General features: G+C 39.1%; 1 protein-coding gene across 3 annotated transcripts; it reads right to left on the bottom strand.

The window, feature by feature from the left end:
• Nucleotides 1-1,502: 1,502 nt before the first annotated feature.
• Nucleotides 1,503-26,649, bottom strand: ikzf2 (IKAROS family zinc finger 2). Of its 3 annotated transcripts, none has more exons than XM_079464067.1 (8): nucleotides 26,527-26,649; nucleotides 23,913-23,960; nucleotides 18,424-18,528; nucleotides 14,191-14,382; nucleotides 12,243-12,410; nucleotides 7,768-7,905; nucleotides 7,193-7,321; nucleotides 1,503-5,556 (listed from the first exon to the last, which is right to left on the bottom strand). In XM_079464067.1, exons 1-8 carry the CDS (start codon nucleotides 26,549-26,551, stop codon nucleotides 4,826-4,828), a joined length of 1,536 nt encoding a protein of 511 aa, XP_079320193.1. In that variant the 5' UTR covers nucleotides 26,552-26,649; the 3' UTR covers nucleotides 1,503-4,825. The 3 variants fall into 3 exon arrangements, with proteins under 3 accessions (XP_079320193.1, XP_079320194.1, XP_079320195.1); XM_079464068.1 differs by lacking the exon at nucleotides 26,527-26,649 and adding an exon at nucleotides 25,612-26,129; XM_079464069.1 differs by lacking the exon at nucleotides 26,527-26,649 and adding an exon at nucleotides 25,224-25,334.

The following is a 26,649-nucleotide window of genomic DNA, read 5'->3' as shown; positions in this document are numbered from 1 at the left end:
AATGCCAAGGAGAAGATGTACATTTTAAGAGTAGACTTAAAAGTAGATTAAGTTGAGGCAGTTCTGATATGGACTGGGAGACTACTCCACAACTTGGGGCCAACAACAACAAAAAATTGTACGATCACCTGCAGCGCCGAAGGTACCAATATGATGTCTCTTTAAACGTTTATTAGCCAATGCAAGTGCATGAGCATACGCTTTGGCAGAGCTCCTCAAATCAAAGCTAGGCAAAGAGACAGTTAGAGATAAAGCTCACATCCACCATTAAGGATATGAGTCATGCTCAGACAAGATCAGCCGAAGAAAGTCAGAAAAAAAATTGAGAGAGATATAGAGACAGTACCAAACTGACAAAACCCCAAACAATAGGGAGGGGAGAGTGGAGGTTTAGAGATGCGCTGTTGCAATCAGCTCTTAACCAACACAGCCCCTTTGACGCAGACATAATCTCTCTCATCTCTCTGCAAGCGTGCCAATCTTTGGGGGCTTCGGCGCTGCAGGCACAAAGTGTCGAGCCAGCACTTTGATGCATGTGGACTTTGAGCGCTCTAGGGGATGCCAGTATTGCTGCATTAAAAGCCAGAAACAAGGAGGTACCCAGAACCACCTGGCACCCTGTCTGAAGAAACCAAGCGTATAAGCACAAGCAAAGGTCACTGACTGTAACAAGAAACAGCCTTTATGCAATGTTAGTGGAGCCCCAGCGGGTTCGTTGCTGTTCATCAAGGTGTTTCTAAGAACATATTCGGCTCATCATAAAGACGGATGTCTGCACCTGTATAAAACATAAATGTTTTGCTTTAACAGTTGTTTGCGTAGGGAAATAATACCTGTGATGTTCCTAAAGGTGCCGTCAGTCAAACTTGTTATTGCTGTCAGTCAGCTTTGTAAAATGTAGAATTTAAAAACAATAAATATAGTGATCCTACTTTTTGGGACTTTAGTAGTCCCAAATTTAGTAAAAGAACCGAAATGAAATGTAAAAAAGTTTTGATCGTTTTGCCTAAAGTGAATAGAAGGGTTGACTTTGAAACTTGTAAAGTTTTACAAAAAAACTGACTGTGAACATCTAAACAACAACCGAAGAAAAATATTTATCATGTCTAATTGAAAATAATTCATTCCTGATTTTCAAAGCATGAGTCTAAATGTCTCATGCAGATCATCCAAGTTGAATAAGAATAAACCTTCTTCCGCTCTCATTCTTGATCACCCAGTAAGAGAAATATCTATCTCTGGCTTGTTTTTCCTGTAACACTGCATGCGTGTTGTTGGTGTGACTTGTCACTTAAGATGCCGAGTATGTTTGCAAACTAGTGAAGGACAGTGTAAAGGAAAGAAATGGCCTTTGACTAAAACCACAAGTCCTCCAAAACGCCTCTGTCTATATATTATGACCGCATAAGCTCAATACAGAATCGAAAGAGTAATTCACACGAGCAGCAATATAAATTCACACACATTAAATGCCGTTGAAAAAAGGAAACAACATACAGGTTCTGATGATGACTGAGTTTAATGCAGAAAAGCTCATGCTTTAAAAATCAACATACAACACAAATTTCTCAAAGTTACAAATTTCAACTTTTAGAAACAGTTTATATCAGTAAACCCCTGTCTTTCTTGTAAGATTGATATATTTAAAAAAATATTTTTATATAGATAGATTTGGATATTTGACATTCAAGACAAATATTACCAAACAATTCAATATTAATTCATTTCCTACACTTCCTTACAAATGCAGTTATTTCTTATAAGATTTTGACAACACTGTACCTGAGAAAACCCAAAAAAGCGAACCAACACACAGCAAAAGAAAACCCCTTTTCAACATGTTTACCAAAATATACTGTATGTAATTCACACATTTATTTACTTGTATATAAAAATACACTGCAAACCTTTTTTATACTGTTTGTAAGGTCCACAGTCCGTAAGAACAGGTAAAAACACTGTTCTCTCACAAAAAATAGATATGTACACACATGAGAAAATAGCAGTCCCATTCACTTTAAGGTAAAAAGTGGAACCTGACTTTGAGGGCCGTTCTCGTGACTTCAAGTACTCTCCACCTTCCACAAGTGTGGACTCACAAGAACATGTTTTGTTCGTGTGCTCTTGGTTATTCGGTTGTAAACATAGTCTTACATCATTGTTTCCTTCACCTTGTTCCTGTTTTTGGGAAAAAAGTATAACATACTGTACAATAAGGTATGATAATAGTTGTATAAAATGCCCTGGAGTTGTGGAGCACATTCAGCGAGCCTGATGATCATGCCTGCATGTGACACCGATCAAACAAAACGGAAAATACCCAAAGATCTTCATGCTTCACAACAAATCAATTCTTCAAAAAATTCCAGGAATTAAGAGACTGTGTGCGTGTGTCGTGATATTTTTTGCATGTTAAAAAAGGCAAAGCAACAAAAACTGTACGTTCAAACAATACGAATGCGCTTCTATCAGTGCTATTCATCAGAATGTTTAAAGGGCATATTCACAGTATTTCGCGTTTTTCTCCAAACAGAAATAAAAAAGCAAAGCTTTTCAAAGGTTAAGAAGACTACAACAGGCACACCAAAGGCTTTTAGGTTTTAAAGAAAGATAGTTATAAGGCTCTTCGAGAACCGACACAAAACGCTACAATGGGGAAAAGCTCATCAAATGTGCAAGTGAGATTTTGACCATTGTGAGCCGTCCACATTCATTAAAGCTGGATTTATGGGTTGTGCTACAGAATGCTAATGTCACGATATTTTGAAATAACAAAGAAAGATATGACAAGGAGAGAAAAAAATAAACCGTTTCAATGCCCTATAAACAACGCGAAGCAACTAGCGAACTTCACCATATCAAGCATGGGAAACTTTTAAAGGGTGGAGGGGGGCTGATAAATAAACCGCATTTGTATCTCGTGACGCTCCTGTGCAGTTTAGGCGAGCGATTAAATCTCTCCAATCTTTTGACATCAATAAAAGCATTTGTCACGCCATCTGATTTTAAAGATCTTCTTTGTTCTGTTCATGAGAAATGCTTTTTTTTGACCGCGCACGTTTCTCTGTATCCAAAATGCACAAACCAGAGCTAACCAAAAATATAAGTGCGTATTTTAGAAGCCCTGTGATAACTTTTGTGGCATGCGCACGTGTAGATAAGTACTGAAAATATACTCATGTACAACAAATGAAGATAAACGAAAATAACGAAAAAGAGTTCGCTGTGAAAGGGTTCGAAGCATTTGGTCTCAAAGGTGAATGAAAAATATATGGCAACCCTGTTGTTAAAGCATGGTGCAGCGGTTATATACTGTGACTTCTTTCCTGTTGAATCATACATACAGGACAATACTGTATACTATGTTGCGACTAGCCGAACTGCACGCTGACCTTTGTTCGTTTTATCAATAGCATGAAAATAGCTGATTTTTGCCCAAGGCCTCAAGCAAACAGTGCAAAAACAGGTTTATCAAGGCATTTACAATGCAGTTTCAGCCAAGTGCATAAGAGCCCAGGAGACGACAGAGATTGTGAAACAGCAGCAGCAAAACACGGCGCGCAAACCTCATCTGTCTGCAAAACATCTCTATGTACATGTTATATCACGTTTCATATTAAGATCTGTGAGACACAATGGAGATTGTCATCAACACTTCATCGAATTAACTATGAATGTTATTGTACTAACTTATAGTACTTGAGGGACATTTTCATAGTACGTATATCTTTAACCCTCATGTTCCGTTTCAGAGACCCTGCAACTTAAAAAGTGATTAAATGCAATGGCAGTTTTGCCAATTGTACATATATGTTTCTTTTATTGTATTTATTAATCGTTTGTATACTGAACAACAGCCGCATTTCTGAAAAGTTCAAGCCTACTCTGTGATATCAAATAAGTTTTCATTTGGTCTGAGAGACATATTACAAAATAAATAAAGGTTAATTTGCTGTTATTGAATTCACACAAAAATCATTGGGGTCTCTGTCGCTCTACTTATAAAGACACAAAAGTCGATCATAACAGAACAGGAGGGTTAGTGAACAAGGCCCGTCTCAGAAGAGTTCTCCTGTACCTTCACAGAAAAGGAACGACTGATGAGGACAGACAATACAAAGATAAAAACACTCCATCAAAAGGCAGATTGCGCCACTCAAAACATCAGCAAGGCACTGAGAAGCCACAGCAGCATAAAGCCATGAATTAAAGTCTTTTTTTTTGTTCCGAACTAAAGCACTGTTTAGTTCTCAGATGGTCCTCCGGTAACGTTCTTTGTCCCGTCTACCTGTAAAATCGTTCAAGGTCCGTAAAACAGGAGTGAAAGTATGCGTCGAGGTACTCCGATAAAATACAGACAACAAAAGAACTTCACAGCTTAAGGTAACATATAGCTGCTCTGCTGGAAGATTCAGTACATACACAACAATAAAACGAACATTGGGAATGTCTATGTGGGTCGGGGGCAAATTTAAAATAAAAAGTCAAAAGCTATCAAACACCAATATTTCAGACATTCCAAAGTTGGCTGTTAGATTTAGACTTTTTCATTCTGTCCCCAACAAACACCAACAGGGTTAACACACAAACTAACCCACTAACCAAAAAGATGTGGTGTTTGTTAGGGCAGCGTGAACAAGCCTAAACAAAACATTCACATCATAAACATACTCATCCCCTCACCAGAACAAAAATCTTCAAACAGTACCAAAATGAAAACATTTCCATTGGACCCAAACCTTCATATATTTGCTCACATAATGCTTCAAGTGAGCATGTTAGCCTCGTACATGCTGCGACTGCAGAAAACCTCTGCAGGAGTCTCTTAGCGAAAGGTGTGCTCCCCGCGGACGATGTGCGACGAGAACTCGTAGCGATCTTTGCTGCAGTGGCCACAGATGTTGCACTCCAGGGGGTCTCTGTAACCGTGGCAACCCATATGGATGGTATACATGACGTGGTCCAGGAACAGAACGCGGCAGTGCTCGCACTGGAACACCCTCAGCTCCTGACCCTCCCGCCCGAAGACGCGGACCCCATCCCTCGCTGCGATGCGGGCACCTTCGATCGCCCTAGCTTCCCCAAGCCGGCCAAAACATGGACTGGATCTGGACCTGGGCCCAGTGCTGAGCTTGTCCCGGGGGCTGCTCCGTGCCGAATCGGCTGAATCCTGACCGCTGTTGCATGGTGAGCCGTCTCGGCCTGACTGAGGATTCTTGGCTCTGACCAATGGGATCGCTCCGTTGGCTGGGTGCGGGAACTCGTGGTTAGCGTGCGGCAACGGAGGAGCCTCGCGGCTACTAGGACGCTCCATACGAGGGCCCATTGGGTAGACGGGGTGGAAGAGAGGGTTGACCATTGGTACCACCTCAGCCATGGATATGGATGGGTGATGAACCACAGGCCTCAGAGATTCAGAACCAAGGTAGTTGATGGCATTACTAATGGCATGGTCCATCATCTGGACCTGCATCAGCTCAGCTTCTTTTTCAAACTTCAGGCCCATCTCAGAGTACGAGTTCAGATCGGGGTATGAATAGCGAACCATTTTCTCACCTTAATAAACAGCACAGTTAAAGAAAACATTAGGTTCAACGTACTTTCCATTACATTGAAATATCTACGTCTACTAACCCTGCACTTTACTGTAAAAAGCGCAGTGAAGGATCTGTTACTATGTTTTTCTTGCATTAATGATGGAAAGCCCCGTTTGGAGACCAGAGTGCGAAAATTTAACCCCTGCATAATATGGATGCGGTAAGCTGCTCTGGCGTACACAGTAAAAGCAATGGCAAAGATACAGGTGTGCAAAAACCACAGAATGAAAAAAAAAAACTCCTACTCAAGGATTTTTTTCTCTTTCACTTTAATACCTAGTTTGATTTTTGCAGATATGAAATGCACCGTTTAAAACATCTCCTTTGAAATAAGATTAAGTATGTTTCTTCGATGCACTCATGCTTCTGTATATTTCTTTGCAACTCATTTAAGTATTTCCTTTTAGAATAACATAAAAAATGTTTTCTTCTTTTTTCATTCCTTTAATGTTAGCTCTGCTCATCTTATAAAGAAAAATGTCTTCTAAATATAAGAGTAAACCACAGACACGCACGAGCACACACACAAACATGTCTGGTTTATGGCGGGGCACCATAATCCATAGGATTAATACTGTACAAACTGTATATTTTATCCTCTGAAACCTGAAGACCATAGATTTTCTTTTGTTCTGTACGATTTATAAGCTTTTTTTGCACATAAAGACAAGGTCACACGCACACAAATGCATTTAAAGACGCCGAAGCCAATTCATAAAGTTTTTAAGCAGAAAAACCTTCATATGATTCACTAACTACCCATAATCTAGTAAATGCTAAAAGAACAGTACAGTCAAAAGGGAAAATTCTGTCATCATTTACTCACCTTTGAGTAGTTGCAAATATGTATACATTTAATTGTTCTGATGAACACAGAGAAAGATATTTGGAAGAATTCTTGTAACCAAACAGTTCTTGGCCGCCATTGACTACCATAGTAGGAAAAATTACATTATACATTTATTTTTCATAAATCTCTTTTGACTACCATTTCATGTTTTCCTACATGGTGGCCATGAACTGTTAAAAAAAACCTTAAAACATCTGTCTCTGTGTTCATCAGAACAAAGACAGGATGAGTAAATGATGACAGAATTTTCGGTGAACTGTCCCTTTAAAATACCACTGCGCAATGAGAACACCAAATGAATGTATTCACAGTCATTATGTAAGAAACACACGCTTTCATTTTTTAGACTACACCGTCTTCACAAATTGTCAACATATTAATAAGCTATTTCGGGTGTCTGGATCGCGCTGTACAGTCATTGGAAAAAACATCAGATTGCCGTAATCTGGAGCACCTTTAAAAATCTAACAGGCCTGCGAGACAGGGAATTGCCCCATGCAAATTGTTTCTTGATTTGCGTTATTCTAAATCACACGTGACTAACTAAAAACCACAAATACATGCGTTTCCCTGCAGTGTTATTATCACCACGTCAGAACTTACAACACCGAATGTGTTTGTGAGATTGACGTTGGGTTCCTTGTGCCATGTGACCTGCCTACGTTATTAGCACTACTAAAACTTTGAAGATCAATGCATTGCATACAGTAGATTCAACCACACTTTCTGCTGAGGTGACACTCACCCACAAACTTCTGTGGCGTGGTACTCTTCCGTTTACCCACATTCATCTGCAGCCTTTCAATTACAGGAGGCCGGTCGAAAACCGGCATGCTGGCCGATTCCAGGGGCCTTTGGTCCTTCAGAACATCCCCTAAAAGGATAAAACAGCTAAGATTTAGGGCACCTCACAAGGTCTTATGGAAGACTTTATAAAGTATTTAGAGGGACAGTTCACCAAAAAATTCAATTTTTATCATCATTTATTCACCAATGTGTCATTCCAAACCTGTAAGACTTCCTTTCTTCTGCAGAACACAAAAGAAGATATTTTGAAGAATGTTGCTGAGCTCCTTTTGTGTTACACTCATATTCAAGTTTTGAATGACATGGGGGTGAATAAATAAAGTTTGTAAATTAACCCTTAAAATATTATCTGAATTAACTTAAAGGTTGATAGTTTGTGTCATTGTACAAATATGTTAGTTATTCAAATCATTTAGCTTCCAAGGAACAACAACACGATTTCCCAAGTCGCCCAAATGAAACTAGATTAATAGAGTCATGTCTCATTCTCAACGAAGCAGTCATCAACCACACCTGGATACGGGCCAGGATTGGGGGCGGAGTCCATGCCGGCACTCTGCAAGTAATTATGACACCTTTCCTTGTGCTCCTCCAATGACGTGCGCTGTTTGTAGCTCCTCCCACAGTAGTTGCACTTGTGTGGTTTGCCCACTAAAAGAGACAATCAAAGAAAAGAAAAACATAAGTATTAGGAGGTGAACAACTCATTCAGACCGCTCACACAACCGAGTTTCAGTCTGTGACTGAGTAACCCAATGAGTGGGCACGTTCACAATTTGCGATGATGCAACCCAGGGTGAGCCGTCTTCGGCGTACTGATCATGCAACTCTGCAAAGAAACAACCCCGCACAGAAAAAAACCACTACAACACAATATGGAATATAGGATGACATGTCAGGTAGCTGCGTATGAACAAATCAACATCTGTTGTTGGTACCGCACTCAAGTGATGACTTGGAAAGTCTCTGAAGTGTAAACAGAAAAAAAGAGTGTTTCTTCTCAACTGGATAAAGTGTGAAGTGATTCACTATCTCGGTTCCGCTAAGTCTAGGTCAGTGCATGGGACCAAACCTCCAAAGAAAGAAGCAATAGGAACAAGCGTCGTGTCCTTCCACTGTGGGTGTGAAGGTGGCTGTGCGTAGCCTTGAGATGTCGTGGCCCATGAGTTTTCCAGTAGCTAATGGAACCGTTCTTTCATTGATTCATTCCACGTTTCATTCATCCATCGGCTGATTCATTCAAAGATCCGTCATGTTTTTCTGATTCAGTCATCGGTGTATCGCAGCCCACCGTCACATCTGCCTCGTTCTGTTATGTCAGCTTAAAACCTGATAGAAATTGATATAGGCGCCGCTTTAAACTCTGTGGTCAATCCTCTGGTGTAAGGGACTTTCACAATTATTCATAAAGAGCGCTGCAGCGAAACAAACCAGCCTAGCAAATTGAGTCACGCTCCAGGCGAGCAGCTTACCAGCCTTGTATTGCACGTGAGAAAATTATGAACATCCACACCTGTTACTAGCAAGCCCGTGGGATTACCTGTAAAGTGTGCCCATTGTGAAAATACCCCGACGCTTTTCGGTAACCCTCTTCAAAGTATCGTAGTGCTTTCGGTCTGAAGCAAACAGTGAAAGTGAGACAGCTACTGAACGAGACAGTGTGGAGTGACCTTTCACATGTAGAACGCATGTTAAACAACATAAACCGTGTGATTTCTGTGAGAAAGGATGGATTGAAAACGTCCGTCACACAAAGTAGATTTGGTTTGCTTGAAATGACATAATAAGTTATCCATTTCGATGTAAAAAAAATTTAAAAAATGTGTTCGTTTCCATCCAGAAGTGTCACAATTACATGTCAATTTGCTTTTTATCATCAGCAATACAATTAATGTGTGCATAAGGGAAAATAGAGTAGTATGTAATTTAAATAATTTATAATTTAATATAATAATTTGGTTTAAAGGGACAGTTCAACAAAATCATTTACTGACCCCCGAGTTGTTCCAAATCTGTCTAAAATTCTTTGTTCTGATGAACACAGAGATATTTATTTGGAAGAATGCTTGTGACCAAACAGATCTTGGCCACCATTGACTACCATAGTAGGAAAAATTACAATAGTAGTCAAAAGTGCCTTAGTCAAATTTTTCCTACCATGTTAGTCAATGGTGAGCAGGAACTGTTTGCATTTGTTCAAATATCTTTCTTTGTGTTCATCAGAATAAAGACAAATACAGTAAGTAAATAATTTTATTTTCATGTTTGGATGAACGTTGCTTATGTTTAATTTACACTGAAACTAAAAAAATACATTAAAGACATTGTGAATTCTAAATCATCTCTATGACTAATAAGCCATTGATGGGAATTCTCACCTCCTGTCAACTTTGAAGATTTAGCAAACTTGACCTTTCATGAACTCAGATTTGATGTAATTCTCTAAAGGTCAGGTAGTGGTGCGGCATACTACTATATGTCAATAGTTTAAGGATTTTTATATGTCAGTAGGTGACTGTATTGGAAACATTTTCACCTGGTGAGCTCATGTGTGGTCGCACTTTCAATATTTCTGACAAACATGAAACTTTCACAATTTGGGTGTCTGCATCATGGTGCATGAGAAATGGGTTTGTTCGTAGACATGCGAGAGGACGTTTTGGAGGATATTGTGCATCCATACGTACAAATCTGTCTTATAAATGGAAACGAAAAAAAAGAAGTGAATTGTTTGCTTCAATGAACTGTTAAGACACCTGCAAACTGTAAAGTCTGGGGCAAACATCACACCAATATAATGTATGTTGGAAAAATCATGACCTTTTATAAACAATCTGTTCCAAACCCCTCTAATGCCCGCCGAACTCCGAACCCTGCGAGTTCCTGTGGCACACTTTGGACGATTCTGAAAAAACCCTCTGTAAGCATTTATTCAAATGCAAATACATGCAGATGGCGTTAAAGCCCTCTAAACCGCATCCATTTGGGTTGAAAACAGGAAGCTGTGCGATGAGGATGACATTTCATTTCAAGTAACTGCCTATCAAAAGTACTTAACTTACTCAACACGCACCCATCTTAAACTACCCGCTCCTACGAATCAAGAGACACAACTTTACTAAGGTAGCAAAAACAGCCAGAGCTAACCAAAACAGTCACCGACATTATGACACACGCCTAAAACCGTGGAGAAATACATGATGTTTCAGTTTCACAAAATAATCGTCTTCTCCAGCACATCTGAAACAAGTCTGTGGCATGCATGTATGCGAGCATATGGATGGTGACCGTTTGTACGTTCTGCTTCCTTTCGACTTTCCTAGGCCGTTCGCCACCGATCCACCTATTGCCAAGGCCTGAAAGATGCACAAAAAGCCATCGGACCTGCCGAGTTCCTCCCATTCCTCTCCATCTGAGGTGGCTGATGGGAAGGCATATGGGTCACTAAGGAGTGGGGATAAACTTGGCCTGAGCCACATTGTTTCTGAAGTCCTTGAATTACTCATTAAAATGACTCAAACTACACAGTGTCTATAGCTGTGGTAGAACAGACCTTTCTTGTGGTGTCTCCTTACGATGCCTATGGAAAGGATGTGCGAATGATCTAATGCATCTCATTGGCTGCAATTGATTAATCGGAGATATAGTTGCGTGTGTAGGCTTTGGTGGTAAACGCTCTCTCATTGACATTTGATATCAATATGATAGACCACAACACACATCCACCACAAATTTTGCATAGTTTGCTGTTTAAATGATGGATAATCTACACCATCAGTCAAAAATGTGGACACGCCTACTTATTCTTACTCATATTTTGACTTTTTCAAAGAAGTTACCCTTTCCCTAGATTACACCTAACACTTTGGGCATTCTCTCGAACAACATGAGGTGGAAACTTCTGAACAGTGTTAAAGGGAAAGTTCCCCAAAAATGAATATTCTTCATATTTTACACAGTCAAATAATTTTTACTTCCGCAGAACACAAAAGAAGATATATTGAAGAACGCTGCCAAACAACACTGGACCCCATAGACTTCCATTGTATGGACACCAAACCACTGAGACATTTCTCAAAATATCTTCTTTTGTGTTTTGGAAGAAAAAAAGCCATACACAGGTTTTGAACCCCATGCGTGAACAAATGATGACAGAATTTTAGTTTTTGGGTGAACTATCCCTTTAAAAAGGTTCCCATACATGTTAGACATTTGTTGCGTGCTCTTCCAGTCCAAATCATTAAATTCAGTTTTCTCTACCAAATTATGTTTAACAAGACCAATTCAACACGTTTATTCACAATCTTTTAGATCAAAAGTAACACAAATCCATTTGAGCGTGTGACTGGTACACTGCATGCATGTGGCACGCATCCGCTCTCCCATTATGACAATCAGCGGATATCTGAAACCCAAAGTTTTTAAGTAATATTTCAGACATTCTGCCCACAAAAACAGGACACCACAGACATCGGCTGCCTGCCCTAAAAACTATCCCTGCGCTCAGATCAGTACTGCAAAACAGGAAATGACAAAAGACAAAAAAACACTCGATTAGAATGATAGGCTGGTCCTGCTGTCGCTTATGGACGGATTTGTTCAGATGCAGAGGGACACCTATGCATCTGAACAAATCCGTTCATAAGCGACAGGTCGTGAAGTCCTGAGGCGAGCGCTGATGGTATCATCTGACCTGGATCTTCAACACTAGACATTGATGGTGGGCTGATATGAAAGTGGGTTAGACACTGCTGCTTTACCAAAGCGACATTTCCCTTTGGTTGACAGAGAGCATTTCCTCTGGCGGAGCGCAAGGCAACACAACAGCGTGTCCTAAGAGGTCTAACCGCAGTGCTTACTAGGCTGTCTGTACACGGCCTTTTGAGCCGTCCCAGGTACAGGACAGATGTTTTTGCTCTTTCCAGCTGTGAAGGGCTATCATTTTTTACTCTGATATAAGTTAATGTTCTTACTAAAAGATGTCTGACCTGAGTGTGTGCGCAAATGTCCAGAAAGGGCGTCACGGCGACGGCACGCGTAGTTGCAGAAAGGACATTTGAAGGGCTTTTCTCCCGTGTGCAGCTTAATGTGCCTCAGCAGGTTGCCCTTCTGAGTAAATGAAACTCCACACTGGTTACATTGGAAGGGCCGGTCACCTGATGGATAGACAGAAAAACACATATATGTACTGTTCAAACGTTTAGGGTCACTCTTTCATTCTTTATTCATATTTTTCCCACATTTAGGAATTATACTGTTTTTACTCAGTAGTTTTATTCGGCAAAACACTACTAGGAATAACACAAATTTAACTTTGGGAATTATGTTGTGAGGAGTAAAATCAAACCTTATTCAAAACCCTTTTATTTTAGTATATTCAATGTTATCAATGTAATATACTTCTGGCTTGTCTTTACCTTTCTTTTCTTTATTCAATAATATATTTCATTGACTTCATAACTTGTCAATGATAGTCATGTATTTGTTTACTTTAACCAGCTTCCCACTTATTATAGGCTTCAATCTGCTGTTATTTTCGTGACAGAAGTCACACATTTTTAAAACATTTGTTTCATAAATTGTTTTGGAATTGAAAAAGTATATACTGTATGTTGGCAAAATTCTTTTAAAACAGTCTTCATACTGTTTTATGATCATTAAAACATTTGAGTAAAAGTCCCTAAACCTTGACATGTACTGTATACATATTGTCGCTGTCCTTCCGAAACCTTGTATGTCCTAATTCACAGTTTTTAAAAGAATGGAAACGCCAGTACTTTTTAAATGATTAAATACTATGTTATTAAAGTTTAAAAAAGCACTTTTAACTACTTTCTAATGGTTAGATATTTGCCAAACCCAGTGACCAAGGGTGACTTATAATAAATGGCAAAAAATGTATATGGACATACAAGATTTCCAAGGACAGCAGCAATATATCACATAAAAGAAATGCTTATACTATTAGGCTTTTAAAATGAGACATTACATTTCATAAATAGTCTTTGATAGATTATTTCTTATGATACCGTGGAACTTCCATCATTGCGATTTTCACCCACTGAAGTTTCAGCCAACTCATGTTCTGTGTGTCAAAGATCGCCGTCACGTCTTTACTAACTACTGTAAGCTTCTGCAATGCAATCTGTTCAGTTTTGGTTGGTGTCTTGAATTAATTGCATTACTCATGCATCAGACCTGCAGTGTAAGCATCTGCTCTAAATATAGCTCACGACTCTCAATTAAAGGTTTGGTGAACACATTATCCATCATCTGTTTTTCAACCCCACCTACTGCAGGTCAGCAGGAGGCTGCCGTGACTTAACCAAGTAAATTTTGCTCTCATTGTGTGTTGATATAAAGACTTGGAAAAGTGAAACATGAGCCCGTCCTGCTACCGTGCCGTCAGGCAGTATCAGCGTCAGCCATGGGCTTGGGAACAGGTTATGGAGGATTCCTGGGATGTTTTCCCTGAGAATAAGTCTTAACTATTGTGTTCTTACTGAACAGTGACTCTGTCCACACCCTTTTAACTCTGAAAAAGGAAGAACGCGTGAGCGACAAGCCTTGGTCGCGGCATGGTTTTGCCATTTGAATGGGAAGTCGGTGAAATGTGTTCTGTCGAAACTTACACGAGAAGTGTCACAATGAATTGGGGCAAACGCTTAACATTTGTGTGGTTAGATTATTAGATTAAAACAACAAACCGTTTTTAAATAACATAATTCTGATCTTTCAACTTGATTTGATCATGTAGATTTACTTGAATGATATAAACAAGCTTGCAAACATTCAAAAAGTTTAGTTGATAACATTCTTTCATAGCACAGAGCGAAAAATAAGTATATACATTATAATCTACACCTTGACGGGACTCTGGGAAATGTATGACTTGTTTTCTAGATCTTTTCAAATATATCACACTATTATCCTTACCATTTGGCTGTCTTATTCCTAGTTCACTTTGTGCTTCTGCTCCTGGCCCAGCATCTTGAAGGTTGTTTGGGCTGTCAATCATGGGCTCCTCTAATCCAGATCCTTCCTCCCCACTGTGGCCCGTCTCATCTGGACCTACCGGCTGTCTCTCTGTCTCTTCTTCAGCACCTTCCTCTTGTTTGATTGTACGGGCTGTAAGAAAACATTACATACACAGCATTACATTCAGTTTTAAATAATGTATTTTTTCCAATTCAGAAAAAGTTATTCAAAAAAATTATAATGATGCAAATTATTAGGTAAACAACTGCGATAGCCCTTTCGCTAATATTACACATTTTGTTTGATTTATTGATTTTATGGGTTGCTTGAAATTTAAATGATAGGGTGAATGTCTAAGAAATTTAAAAAAGAAGCTAAATTGGTTAAATGGGATGTTGGAATATGCTGTGGCATAAGCAAAGCAGCTGCGTTGCACATTATCTATAAAATATATTGTTTTCCACCATCTGCAATACACAAAAGGAGATATTTCAAATAATGTTGGTAACCGAACCACATTGGTACCCATTGGTTTTGTGTCCATGCAACAGAAATCAACGGGTACCACCGTTGTTTAGTTTCCAACATTAAAAAAAATATGTTCTTTTGTGTTCTGCAGAAGACCGAAAGTCATACAGGTTTGGAATGGCAAGAGTGTGATTAAATGATGACAGAATAAAACATTTTGTGTGAACTATCCTTTTAAGAGAAAATGTTCTCAAGAGAAGTATTATTGTCTTATAGACCCTGAAACCTATTTCCAAAAGTATTAGAAAAGCAATAGCTTCCATGAAGACATCCAAATGCACATCAATGACAATGTCAGCATTTCTTTTAAAATCACTGGTAACTATGACAGCACAGTGACCAAGAAATCTGTACGCCAACTTTACAACAGCATTGGGATAAAAGCAAGCTGAAAAAAGTCGTCGCAGCTGTAGTCTCTAGAGGAGCACAAACAGGAGGCAGGTGTAGTTAAACATGACTGACGGTGGGAGACCGGATTTAGACCGGTGCTTTGGTCTGGACTGAGTCGGAGACTCCATTTATATCATCTCTGTATGCAGGCTGTAGAAAACCTCCAGGGAGGCCACCCCCACGCGCTCAGATACACAGAGCGTGACAAAAATAGACATGCAGAAGGAACGCATAAACACAAAGCGACACACGCAAAAAGCCCGGCCCGCAACTTTTCCGTCTCAACCACGCACGCACCAAATTCTCCAGGTTCTCTCGGCAGGTGGAAAAAGAGCAGGCGCCTTTCTCCGCCATCCAGACAAACCTGTTTGTTTTTTGTTTATTTTACCACCAGTCTAATCTCTGGGCGAGAGCTGGAGAGTAAGCTTTGAATCACCCTGGTCCTTCCTGTTCGGGTGAGTGTTTTCCCTAAGGTCATTGCTCATCTTTGACTATTAGTATAGAAGTATGACAGAAATCTCTAATCCCTCAGGTCAGTAGTTCCAAGCTTTTAAGACTACACTCAACCCTGGGTTAACATCTTTTAAAAGCCTGGGTAAAGACCAGTTTTACCTGCACAGGATTATCCTAGATTATGAAAGGGGTTAGATATGAAGATATATATATACAGATTTTACAGATTTTTAAGACAAGTAGTAGCCTGCTGAAAAACAATAGAAACCATTGGTTTCTATTAAAGTACCATTAGGAAAATGTAACTAAATTTGCAGTGTATTTTAGGCATTACTCCAATAGGATTTATCTTCCAGATAACTGCCCACCAATAGAATCCATCACATACCAGTAGACACCATGAAACCAAAACAATTCCCATTACAACCATTAAATTATCTATTGTGTTTTGGGCAGGGTTCTATTGTTTTTTTAAGCAGGGTATGAAACAGCCGTAGTTTAAAAAGTCTTAAATTATGTAAAATTTTTGTATTTTAGATAAATACATTAGCTGGTTTGATGAAGTGAGAATTATTCTTGCTGTATGTTTCATAAGATTTAAAGTGATAGGTCACCCAAAAATAGAATTCTGTCATCATTTACTCACCGTCATGGCATTTCAAACCTGCATGACTTTCTTTCATCCGCATTACACAAAAGAAGATATATGCTGGTAACTGGCAAACCGAAAAGCACCAGCACCCATTCACTTTATTGTATGGGCCCAAAACAAAAGCAAATGAATGGGTGCTGCTGCTTTTCGGTTACCGACTTTCTTCAAAATATCTTCTTTTGTGTTCTGTGGAAGGTCGAAAGTCATACAGGTTTGAAATGACAAGAGGGTGAGTAAATGATGACAGAATAAAACACATTTGTAAACTGTCCCTGTTTTTGTCCAAACAATGCTATTAACTTCCAAAATATGCAAATACAAACATAAGCCCAAGGATAACAAATGTACAGAGTAAAATTCAGAATCCTGACTGCTGAGAAAAAGTAGAAACATAGAATAAGATCCAGGTTAACAATATTGAGTCCTATCCTAGAACAGCTAAACTCTATAAGATAAAGACCAGCATGCAGTACATTACAGCAGATCAAAAACAAGTTCTTTCAGTGAGGAGACACTCTGTTTACGCAGAGAGACATGCAGGTTTAGAAAGACCTGTGTTGTGTGGCACAGCCGAGCGATAACCTTCACTTCACCCACTAGCACTTCCAGCGAAGTATTACATGCTTACTTGCCGACCATTGCACAAGAGATCGTAACTTTCTAAGATACGAATCAACTTCACAAAAAATTAAACTTGCACTGTGCAGTCATCTCATAACACATCTTAATCTTTTGGCAAATGTAACTCAATAAATTCACACAGATAAAAGTTAATCCTGTATTACCTCATTGTGTCAAGACGACACTTTCAAACTGGCGCAAGAAATGCACTGATGCTCTCCGTCAAACACAGATCTTTAGGAAACAGCCGCCTGTCTTTTAGTATGTGCTCTAGCATGCACATTATGGAGTGTCTATGATGACTGCGGTGGAGTGAACTTGAAATGGTTGCCGGGACAACATACAGAATATTTTAGCGTTCTCATCCTCAACTGATCAAAGAGGATGAATGGAGGCACGACACACACACACACACACACAAACACACAGCAGAGCCAGTGGCTAACAGGCTCACACAACAGGTGCAAAGCAAAGCAATCATTATACATTCATTAGTATTATTTTTAGTTGTCTCTGGATATTAGACTTTAATTCAGTCATACACATTTGGCAAAGCATGAGATGATAGATTTCATTGGATGTACCATCTCTGTATTCTGGAATATGAGTCATTTAAAATCACAGAACGTTACACACTAAAAAAATTTAGGTTTGGTTTAACAAAACCAAACCAATCGTCCATATTTGACCCAACCTTGGTTTAAAACATCCCAACATGTCCGACTGTACATTTTTTAAAGAAGATCATGGTAAAAAACATTTGTGCACAGCCTTCGCTTATTAATGGTCATTACGGGGTTAACTAAACTAAGAGTGTCGTTTGGATTTCTCTTTACTCTGTAACATATTTCTCAACCTCATACTGTATGCAACATAACCAATACATTATCTATGAGAGCAATCTCGATCTGGGATTATGGTCTGTGTCTCCATCGTTCAGCAGCGTGCGCTTCCCTTTTCTTAGTATGCAACATCATGCTGACAAGCCTTCGGTCTAACCATCGGTTGGCTTTGAGGAAGGGCCAGGGCCTATCCCATCAGATCAGAAATAAACTTCTATTTTTTACATTTTAAGATAAAGCCTCTTCCCCTGTCCCCTGTATGCAAATGCTTACTCATTTATTTCTCCTTTTTAAAGACTCTCTTTTTTTGTCAAGCATTTAGGATTAAAAGACTTAAACACACACCATTCTCCCTGTTCAAAATCATTAAAGTGATAAATGACCCAAAAATACTTTACTTTGTTCCAAATCTGTGATTTTTTTGTTCTGATGAACACAGAGAAATATATTTCAAAGAATGCGTGTAACCAAACAGTTCTTTGCCACCATTGACTAGGAAAAATGACAGTAGTCAAAATGACAGTAGTACTTTACTTTCTTACATTCTTCCAAATATCGCTCTCTGTGTTCATCAGAACAAAAACATTTATCCAGATTTGGAACAACTTGAGGGTGAGTAAATGAAGACAGAATACATTTTTTGGGTGAACTGTCCCTTTAAGTGAGGAGGAGAGGTTATTACAGAAGAGGACAGGGTTGACTGACCGGCAGGGGAATCAGGACTTAGGGAATGCTGGCCATTGGGTGTGTTGGTCGACAGGTCCACCAGCATTCTCGACTTCTCCTTCCTGGGAGCGCAGTCGCCGTTACCTAGGAGACAGACAGAAACAAGTGCACTGAGGACATTGCTTGAGGCAGCGCAGCTATTGTGCTTAAATAATGATGTGAACACACAGATCAGCACAAGCAGACAGTTCAAGGAACAGTTTTATTATAAAAGCCACGTTGATGGAAATGGAGGTTTGGAAACCCAGAAACACTACTCTGCCTATACTTCCTACTGAGATCTACTGCTTAATTTATTATAATCTGTTCTTAATACAATACTCTCTAATTTATAGGATGTATTATCCTTCTAGTTAAAACTCCAATACACTTCCCACTGTTATTTCCTGTAAAATAACTTTCTTTCACCAGCTTTACCTTATTAAAGTGATAGTTCACCCAGAAATGAAAATTCTGCCATCATTTACTCTCTTTCTCCCGCAGACCGCAAAAGAAGATATTTTCAAGAAAGTTGATAACCAAACCGTGCCGGCACTCATTCACTTCTATTGAGTAGACACAAAACCAATGCAAGGGAGTAGGAGCGAGCAAAATATCTCATATACAGTATAGTACCTACATTGCGCTTTATTTTTCCGTCTGAAAGTAAAAGTGCTTTAAAAATGCATCATCGTTTAAAACAAAAATCTCACGATATCAGATTTTCACAACACGTTATCACGGCCAAAACAAAGCACAGTGCTGACATTATTGCGATATCTATTGATTTTCTTTAAATACAAAATAATGATCAGTCAATTTCTTTAATTTGGTTTACTTTCCTATTTTTGGCCGATAAATGAGCGATAAATAGCAAGGCGGTTTTAACCATTATGGCTCTTGAGGCAAAACTTTAAACTGGTGCTGTATAATTTATGACATTATTACATCTGTAGTGTTAACACAATATTGCATATCACCGTTCTTGTTTATACTTTTCATTCATTTCTATGTGCACTGTAGCTTTACAAACACATTCATATAACTTATTGTACAATACAATTTCACCGATACCCTGGTAAAGGAGAGATACATATCCTCCTGGTCTTCAGCTGTGTATACCCTTAACCGTTTTTAGCACCCTTCTCCGTTACCAGAGCTGAAATTTCTCCTGGGTCAGTGACTAGCACAACGCTTCAGCCGTGTGCCATCATCTCATGTGCGGAGAGCTTGTTAAGCTTTCAGCCACATCCTTAAGATCCAGATAGGATTTCTGTGTCTCTCTGCACCCGAGCTTTAGGAAATAATACGGCTTCAACGCGTCCACTCAGGGGGACTGAATCCTGCTCCCTGATCCCATTACCCATTGACCCCTTCAGAGCCAAACACTCAATACAACGGCAACGACATTAGACAGCCCCAAAAGTTTGCATTATGCATATGCAACAACCGAGGGCGGTATCACAGCCTCTATCATTCCCTAAACTCTAGGTTTGTAAGCGGAACGGTATGGAAAGTACCTGGAATGTCATAATTGAACTGTAATGATATTGCGTATCTATTAGCAAGATCCCTCCTTAAAACAGGTTTGTTGGGTAGCACAGTAAGTATGTTGAACAAGAGCTCAAAGACTGTGTTTTTAAACTATATGTCGGCCATTTTGTGTCCTTTTTTAATCCGAAAGCTGTCCAGAATTATTATTAAAACCTGTCTAGAAGAGGCTCGTAAGAGTGCTTCTAAATGGTTTCTTGGTATGTATAGTGTCAAGTTTTTGGAATCTAAAGGACTTATATTTTTAAACTGCAGTTTTAAAACTGACAGATTTGGAAAGAGTGCGATTGAAAAAAAATCCAATTCAAATGGATTTTCAGGTGTGTGTCAGGGGACAGAAGTGAGATGGAAGCTTTGAGGTAGGCTGATATCTGCGCTGTCACACAGCGGGACAGACGCTGTCAGACTGACTGAGAGAGAAACTACAGCCAATGACACAATCCCAGAGCTCGTCTCTGGTTACTGTGCCGGGGTTGAGGGAAATCTCAGGTAACCGGCAGTCCCTTGGCAACGGGAAACTAGCAGCCACTCCGATTTGACTGACGGCCGAGGGGAGGATTTTTCCATAACAGAGCCGTGTGTCTGATGGCCTCTTGGGTTAGGTGAGAGAAAACCAAACTCTGTACAGTAGTGCATAAAAGAGCTCTCCTGTCACCCACAATACAATAAACTAGGGATGTGCGAAATTGTATTTAAGTAATAAAATAGTTTGCAGGTTGATTGAATGACTTGTCGTCATTGCCCTGTAAAATTAGGATCATATCCACAACTTGAATGTGAAAACAGATAAAAGCTGTAGTTCACCGAAAAGTAAATATTCTTTCACCATGTACTCACCCTCTCGTCATTTCAAACCTGTATGACTTTGTTCTTCTGCAGAAGAAGATATTTTGTGTTAAAAAATATCTTCTTTTGTGTTCTGCAGAAATAAAAGCAAGTCATACAGGTTTGTAATGACAAGAGGGTGAGTAAATAATGACAGAAGGTTCTGTTATTGTGGAACTATTTGAAAGTACTAAGTGTTCTTTTCCTCAAATAATTTGTTCAAAAATTAAAACCTGCCAAAGGTTTGCCTCTATATCGAAAATCTCTGTTTGAAACATAAAACTGCAGGATATGGTTCTATGCATCTCTTCTAGGTTGAAGTCAAAGGATGTGATTCTCAAACCCACCAGTTTAAATTATAAACCATTATTATAACTTACAGTTGCTATCAGGGTAAGGTAATGAAATAGTTTTAAACACAGATTTTTCATGCACTTTCTTAATGAAAGATTATTATTCATTTTCAACCCCAAAATATATTGATTGCAGCTTTAAGTAAAAATATCTAGCCCTATTCCTAACTAAAACAGTGCTGTAATAAATATTGCACCTTACAATCAAATTAAGAATCTCTGACGTGATCAATGATTCCACTTGGTTGTATTTTCTTCTCTACAAATCACTCTGACATTCCCACACTGTGGGATGACGTCCTACAGTGCACTGTTGTTATTATAAAGGCTTCCATCTGCCCCCGGGTAGTGATGCATGCTGAAAATCCGTAGGCCCATTGGAGACTACAGGAGTGACTACAGGTCTGGCCTGAGACACTGCTGAGTCAGAATTAGATCCCAGTTCACTCAGATCGCTCAGTGATGCTGCTCATACACCAAATCTGAGAAGGGACGGCAACCTACAGAGCGGACTGTTCCATGCACAGTTTTAGCGGATCGTCAGGGAAAATAATCATGGCACGGCCTACGAGTTAAAAATTGACGGTTTTCCGGATTAAATCAGATTTTCAATAAGAAAAAGTGTAGGATGGGACCCAATCCATTTGCCTCGGTATAGGGTAACAGAACATGATGGAGTCTGACGCCGAAGGCAGAGAAACACGATGGACATCACAGAGATGACACATAGATGGACAAACACATTAGGGCCAGATTTACTAACAGCTTTCAGCACACAAATGCGTCTTTTAGCATAAAAACTACTGCTGGTATTAACTAAAGTCCACAGTGGACACGGCTGTTTTCGCATTTGTAGGAGTTCCTCTTCAGACGCAAACTTTATAGGATGAGAGTATTTAAATGAATCACACAACACTTACTAAAGTTTGCGCTGATCCTTTCCCTGGCATTTGCGGCTTTCAACCCCCCAAAAAAGCATAGCCGTTTCCGTTTGTTAGAAAATCAACCTCAAAAATTTCCACTCCCATCAAAGTTTTTTTGCCTTGTTTAGCCCTTACTGTTCACGTTTGCTCAAAGCTACGGCCAATAGTACAGTCTCTATTTCACCTGAACTACGTGTGAACCTCACCTGAACTACATGTTTAAAAAATTCAAATTAACTCTCACAGTGTACATATAATCCACAGGATTATATATACACTGTGAGAGTTAATTTGAATTTTTTATCACTGACGATTTTACTAATAAAAAACGATATTAGTCCAATTATTGCCTGAAGCACATCCCCAATAGACTGTGCCTTTTATTACTATTGGAAATTGTCCTGAATATGAAAAGCACTGCCATACTCTGCAATTATTATAAGTAAACTAAACAGCTCTTTACAGGGAAATACTGATAGGAGGTTGAACTGATTTGTACATCATGGTTGCCAGCGGCTCAATTCCAGTCGGGAGGGGGAGGAGCTTAAAGGCTGGTTAAGCACCACAGCAGTTACAGACAAAAAAGGGACTTTTTTTACAGGATCAGTTCTCCTTGGAAAGAGAGCGATTGGTCGTGGCATGTTGTAGACTCTCAAGGTTGAGCTTAGATCAGGTTTATCCTGTCCGTCTACACACCTCCAAACCATCCTTCCACATCAAACACAAAACATTCCCACTCACGCTTCTAGCCACCTGCCGTCACTGAATTGCATTTCTTTAAAAGGATATTTTCAAGTGGACACGGTCGTATTTGCATATCAAGAGCACATACAAAAGGTTAAGGTATTGGCATGTGAGTTATGGTGGATGAACCAAGGACACCGACTGCCTACGAAACAGAATCAAAGTTGAAGCGAGAATGTATTCCTTAATCTGAGACATTCAACTGCCAAGACTTCAAATGAGTTAGAAAATAAAGAAAAAAAGGAACACGAGATGCTTTACAATAAAAGTGACAAGCAAAAGAGTTTGAGCCATATCTAGCGTGTGAATAAGCATTCATTCATTGCTCAGATTATAATGAAACCTTCTGAAAGGAAAAACGTATTGAGAGGTTAAACGGTAAACTTTTCTTTTTCCAAGACACCTGCAAAAAAATTTAGAGATGAACAACTCTTTATCAGCACGATCCATCTGAGGGAATCTGTAGTGGGAGGTAGCAGGCAGGAAGGTACCACTGTGCACCTGGTACTGAAGCCCCGTCCAGATAACAGATCTCAAGGCAAGCCAAAACTAAATGCAGTAAGCTTTTAAATGGGATATTGTGTGCCTGTCTAGTGTACTTATTTAGTACTAGGTGTACGATTGCAGACGCACTCCCACAGTGTGCTGCCGGCTTTAGATAGTGTATCTAAAAAAGGTGTATAAATCAATATGGATTGAATAATAATAAAGCACCAAAATATTTGCACAGTTCAAAAAGTTAATAACGGATAACCTTATTCTTGACTCAGTTGGACATTTTGAAATGCGTGCATCTTGAAAACATTTCTTAACAATCCTTTGATGATTACTTTTCAAGACGTAAGGAGAAAGATAATGGTCAATAGGTGTAACTATAAGGTGAAAGGCTGAGCCATATATAGACCCACAGGAACAGACAACAAGGTGATATAATATAACCATTGTGATGGCAGAACAGCTATATTTTTAGCTAGAGGATGTTTGTGATCTCATTGCCAACAGATGTGTTACACGGAATCTACATTTTTCTATTTCACTTAATTCAACTACTTTTAAAATCATGTTTTATACGTTCTTGAATTATGACACTTACTTGCAATATAGCCATTCGATGCTTCCATGTCCATAGTCGGGGGCAGAACTGTAAAATAAATACAAGACAGTAAAGATGAAGGAATCATTAGGATTTCACTACACACAATGCCACTTTACATTACTGATAGTAAATATAAAAACACCAAGTAAAATCTAGAATGTAGTAAACAATCAGATCAGAAGTCTTTTAAAAAAACACCAGATTAACCAGAAAATTATCAAATATTGAAACTTGAATTGTTTACACGGCACACTGTGTTTCCTTTTTATATCTAACACACACAAGCGACGGCATCATTTTTCTCAATTTTACACCTTTTGATTCCTTGAGTTTTTAACCGCTTTGAACTACGTAACTGCCTAGATCAACAATATCTCATGATATGCGGATTTGGTGTATTAAAAATAACATATACATTTTATTGTGTAGTATTAGGGAAGTAACAGATAAAGAGATAACTTCCTGGTTGGGCAAAAATCATACATGCAAAAACAACAAAAGTTGTTGCCCCCACTAGAAGTAGCAGTTATATCGGACGATTCCATCTGAACGCACTGCTAGACAGAAACATTATATTGTTAATCAATTTTATAACATATAACGGCTGGGCCTCATGTTTAACTAAATAAATCGAACTGACTGGGGAAAAGTCATTTTCACCGATTATTAGAAATTCCAATGATGTTTGTGAAGTAACATATAAAGAACTATTGCCTTTATTTTGTGTTTTGCTGGTGGAAAGGAAGAAATATGACTCAATATACATGTGTACATCTAATCTACAGGTCTAGACCCAAATTATTCTTACAGCACTACAAAAGGTTTGAAATTAGGAAACAAATTTTTGGTAGTACACATTTGGTTATAAGGCACTGACATTAATCTTTGTAAAACACTTATCTTCATCTAAGTTTAAATTTACTTATCATCTTATTTGAGTAAATGTATTTATTAATAATGTCAATAAAGCACATACATTTCTTCACTTTATGGAATATTAAACTAAAGAATGTTAAACTAAATTTGTATTTGATGCGTTTACAATACATACATACATACATACATACTTTCAACATAACGCAATATACACAAACCATAAAGCCTAGAGGTATCCGTACACAGGCATGATGAAACTTATATAAACCATCTCTCCATGGAAAACTCAATCTTTACACAATATTCTGATCAAAGCTTTCTTAGTTTACCATTGATTTTAGCTGAATTCATTTTTAATGTAAAGTCAGCTTCAAATTGAAAAAAGAAAATAATTTAACATTGAGGAATTAAAAAAAACTCTTATAGGTTGACCTCATGCGCGCCGTTGCACGTCTCCAGTGGCCCCAGCGCGCACACTGATCCCTGCACGCGTGTGCGCACACTGACAGTCGACTGTCCCCTTCATTTAGTACATTACAATACGGTCCTCGACCAGTCCCTCACTGCTAATGTGTTTCCTCTAATAACTAAACTCCTGTGATATGTTTTGAACCGACATAGGGTTTAAATATATTTGTTACGCGGTATTTAGTATAATACATTCTGGTAAAATAAATATGTGTCAACGATCAGAATTGAAACTTTTCAATTTATTTTAAACACACTACTACCTAAGCTAAAGAATATATATATAGCTATGCCTTCAAATAAACTAAGGCGTTGCGAAATATTAAAAACACGATTGCAAAAAAATGTTTACCTTCTTCGGTCTCCCCCCTGTGAAAACGTCCCAAGAAAAGTCCTTTCGTAAATACAAAAAACTGCTTCGATTATTTCCAATGACAAAGGTTTCAGAGGCTTGCGCAAAGATGAAGTCCTCTGACTGTCATGTTCAACTGGAGTTCATACTGGCCACAAACAGGGGACGATCTTGCACCAAATCGAAAAAAAAAGAAAAGTTAGGAAGCGAGTTGATGGTTGGGTTTGTATGGTTTGGTGACTTCCTTTGCGCCGAACAAGCCCGTCAGCCTTTCCATTTCACACGCGTCTACGCGCTTTCCCTCGACTATTAGATTTCTTCCTATGATCTTAAACTGCTTTAAGTGTTCACAGAGAAGTGAAACCTGCTTAACACCTGGGTCAATCGATGTCAGGCTCGGGCGAAAGAAACACTCAACTGGATCCACCGGTTCCAAGGGAATTAAGCCATAAATAAGGAAACGACGGGAACTGCCTACAATAGGCTTACAGCCCAATATTTCCACCTGCCTTTGACTCTATCAATGGTTGTGGAATGACAGTATGCATACTTTCTTTATGCATCACGTGCAAAAAGCTCACGAATTAGCGTTTAGACACACGACCACAAACCGATAAAAGCCTCTCCACTTCAACGTTTGCGTGCGTGCACCCGGCAGACGCTTTATGCCAACTTCGTTTCAATGCACAACAAATCCAGCTTTGTTTCTATTTACAAATACGAGTTACGAGCATTTACGTGGTATTCGGTTAAAGAGACACACGAACAGTTTCGCACATGCAACAAGTGATAGCGAACCGGTCTTGGACCTGTCAAACCCACGATATACCAACGCTCGTATATCTTACCGTGATAAATGCTCCAGACCTTAAGAAAGAAAAAACCTTAACATCCGCATTGGTCATTTGAGGTTACCTTTAACGGCGCACTTCCATCTCATCGGATGTGGAGTTGGAGGCAGTGTCTTCACGCGGCGACTATCATCCACTGCAGTGCGATAGACTCGCAGCAACAGTTATTCCTCCATCTTCAGAACGG

This window comes from Barbatula barbatula, assembly GCF_947034865.1.
Source record: "Barbatula barbatula genome assembly, chromosome: 9".
Lineage (NCBI taxonomy): Eukaryota > Metazoa > Chordata > Actinopteri > Cypriniformes > Nemacheilidae > Barbatula > Barbatula barbatula.
Note: the sequence above shows the minus strand (reverse complement) of the source record. Positions and strands in the feature narration are given on the sequence as shown.

Coding starts and splice junctions, on each gene's coding strand:
- ikzf2 (XM_079464067.1), bottom strand. CDS start 26,551: ATGAGATGGAAGTGCGCCGTTAAAG. Junction 7,322..7,767: donor CAATCCTGGCCCGTATCCAG/GTGTGGTTGATG, acceptor TTATCCTTTTAG/GGGATGTTCTGAAGGACCAA. Junction 5,557..7,192: donor CACGCCACAGAAGTTTGTGG/GTGAGTGTCACC, acceptor CTGTTTATTAAG/GTGAGAAAATGGTTCGCTAT.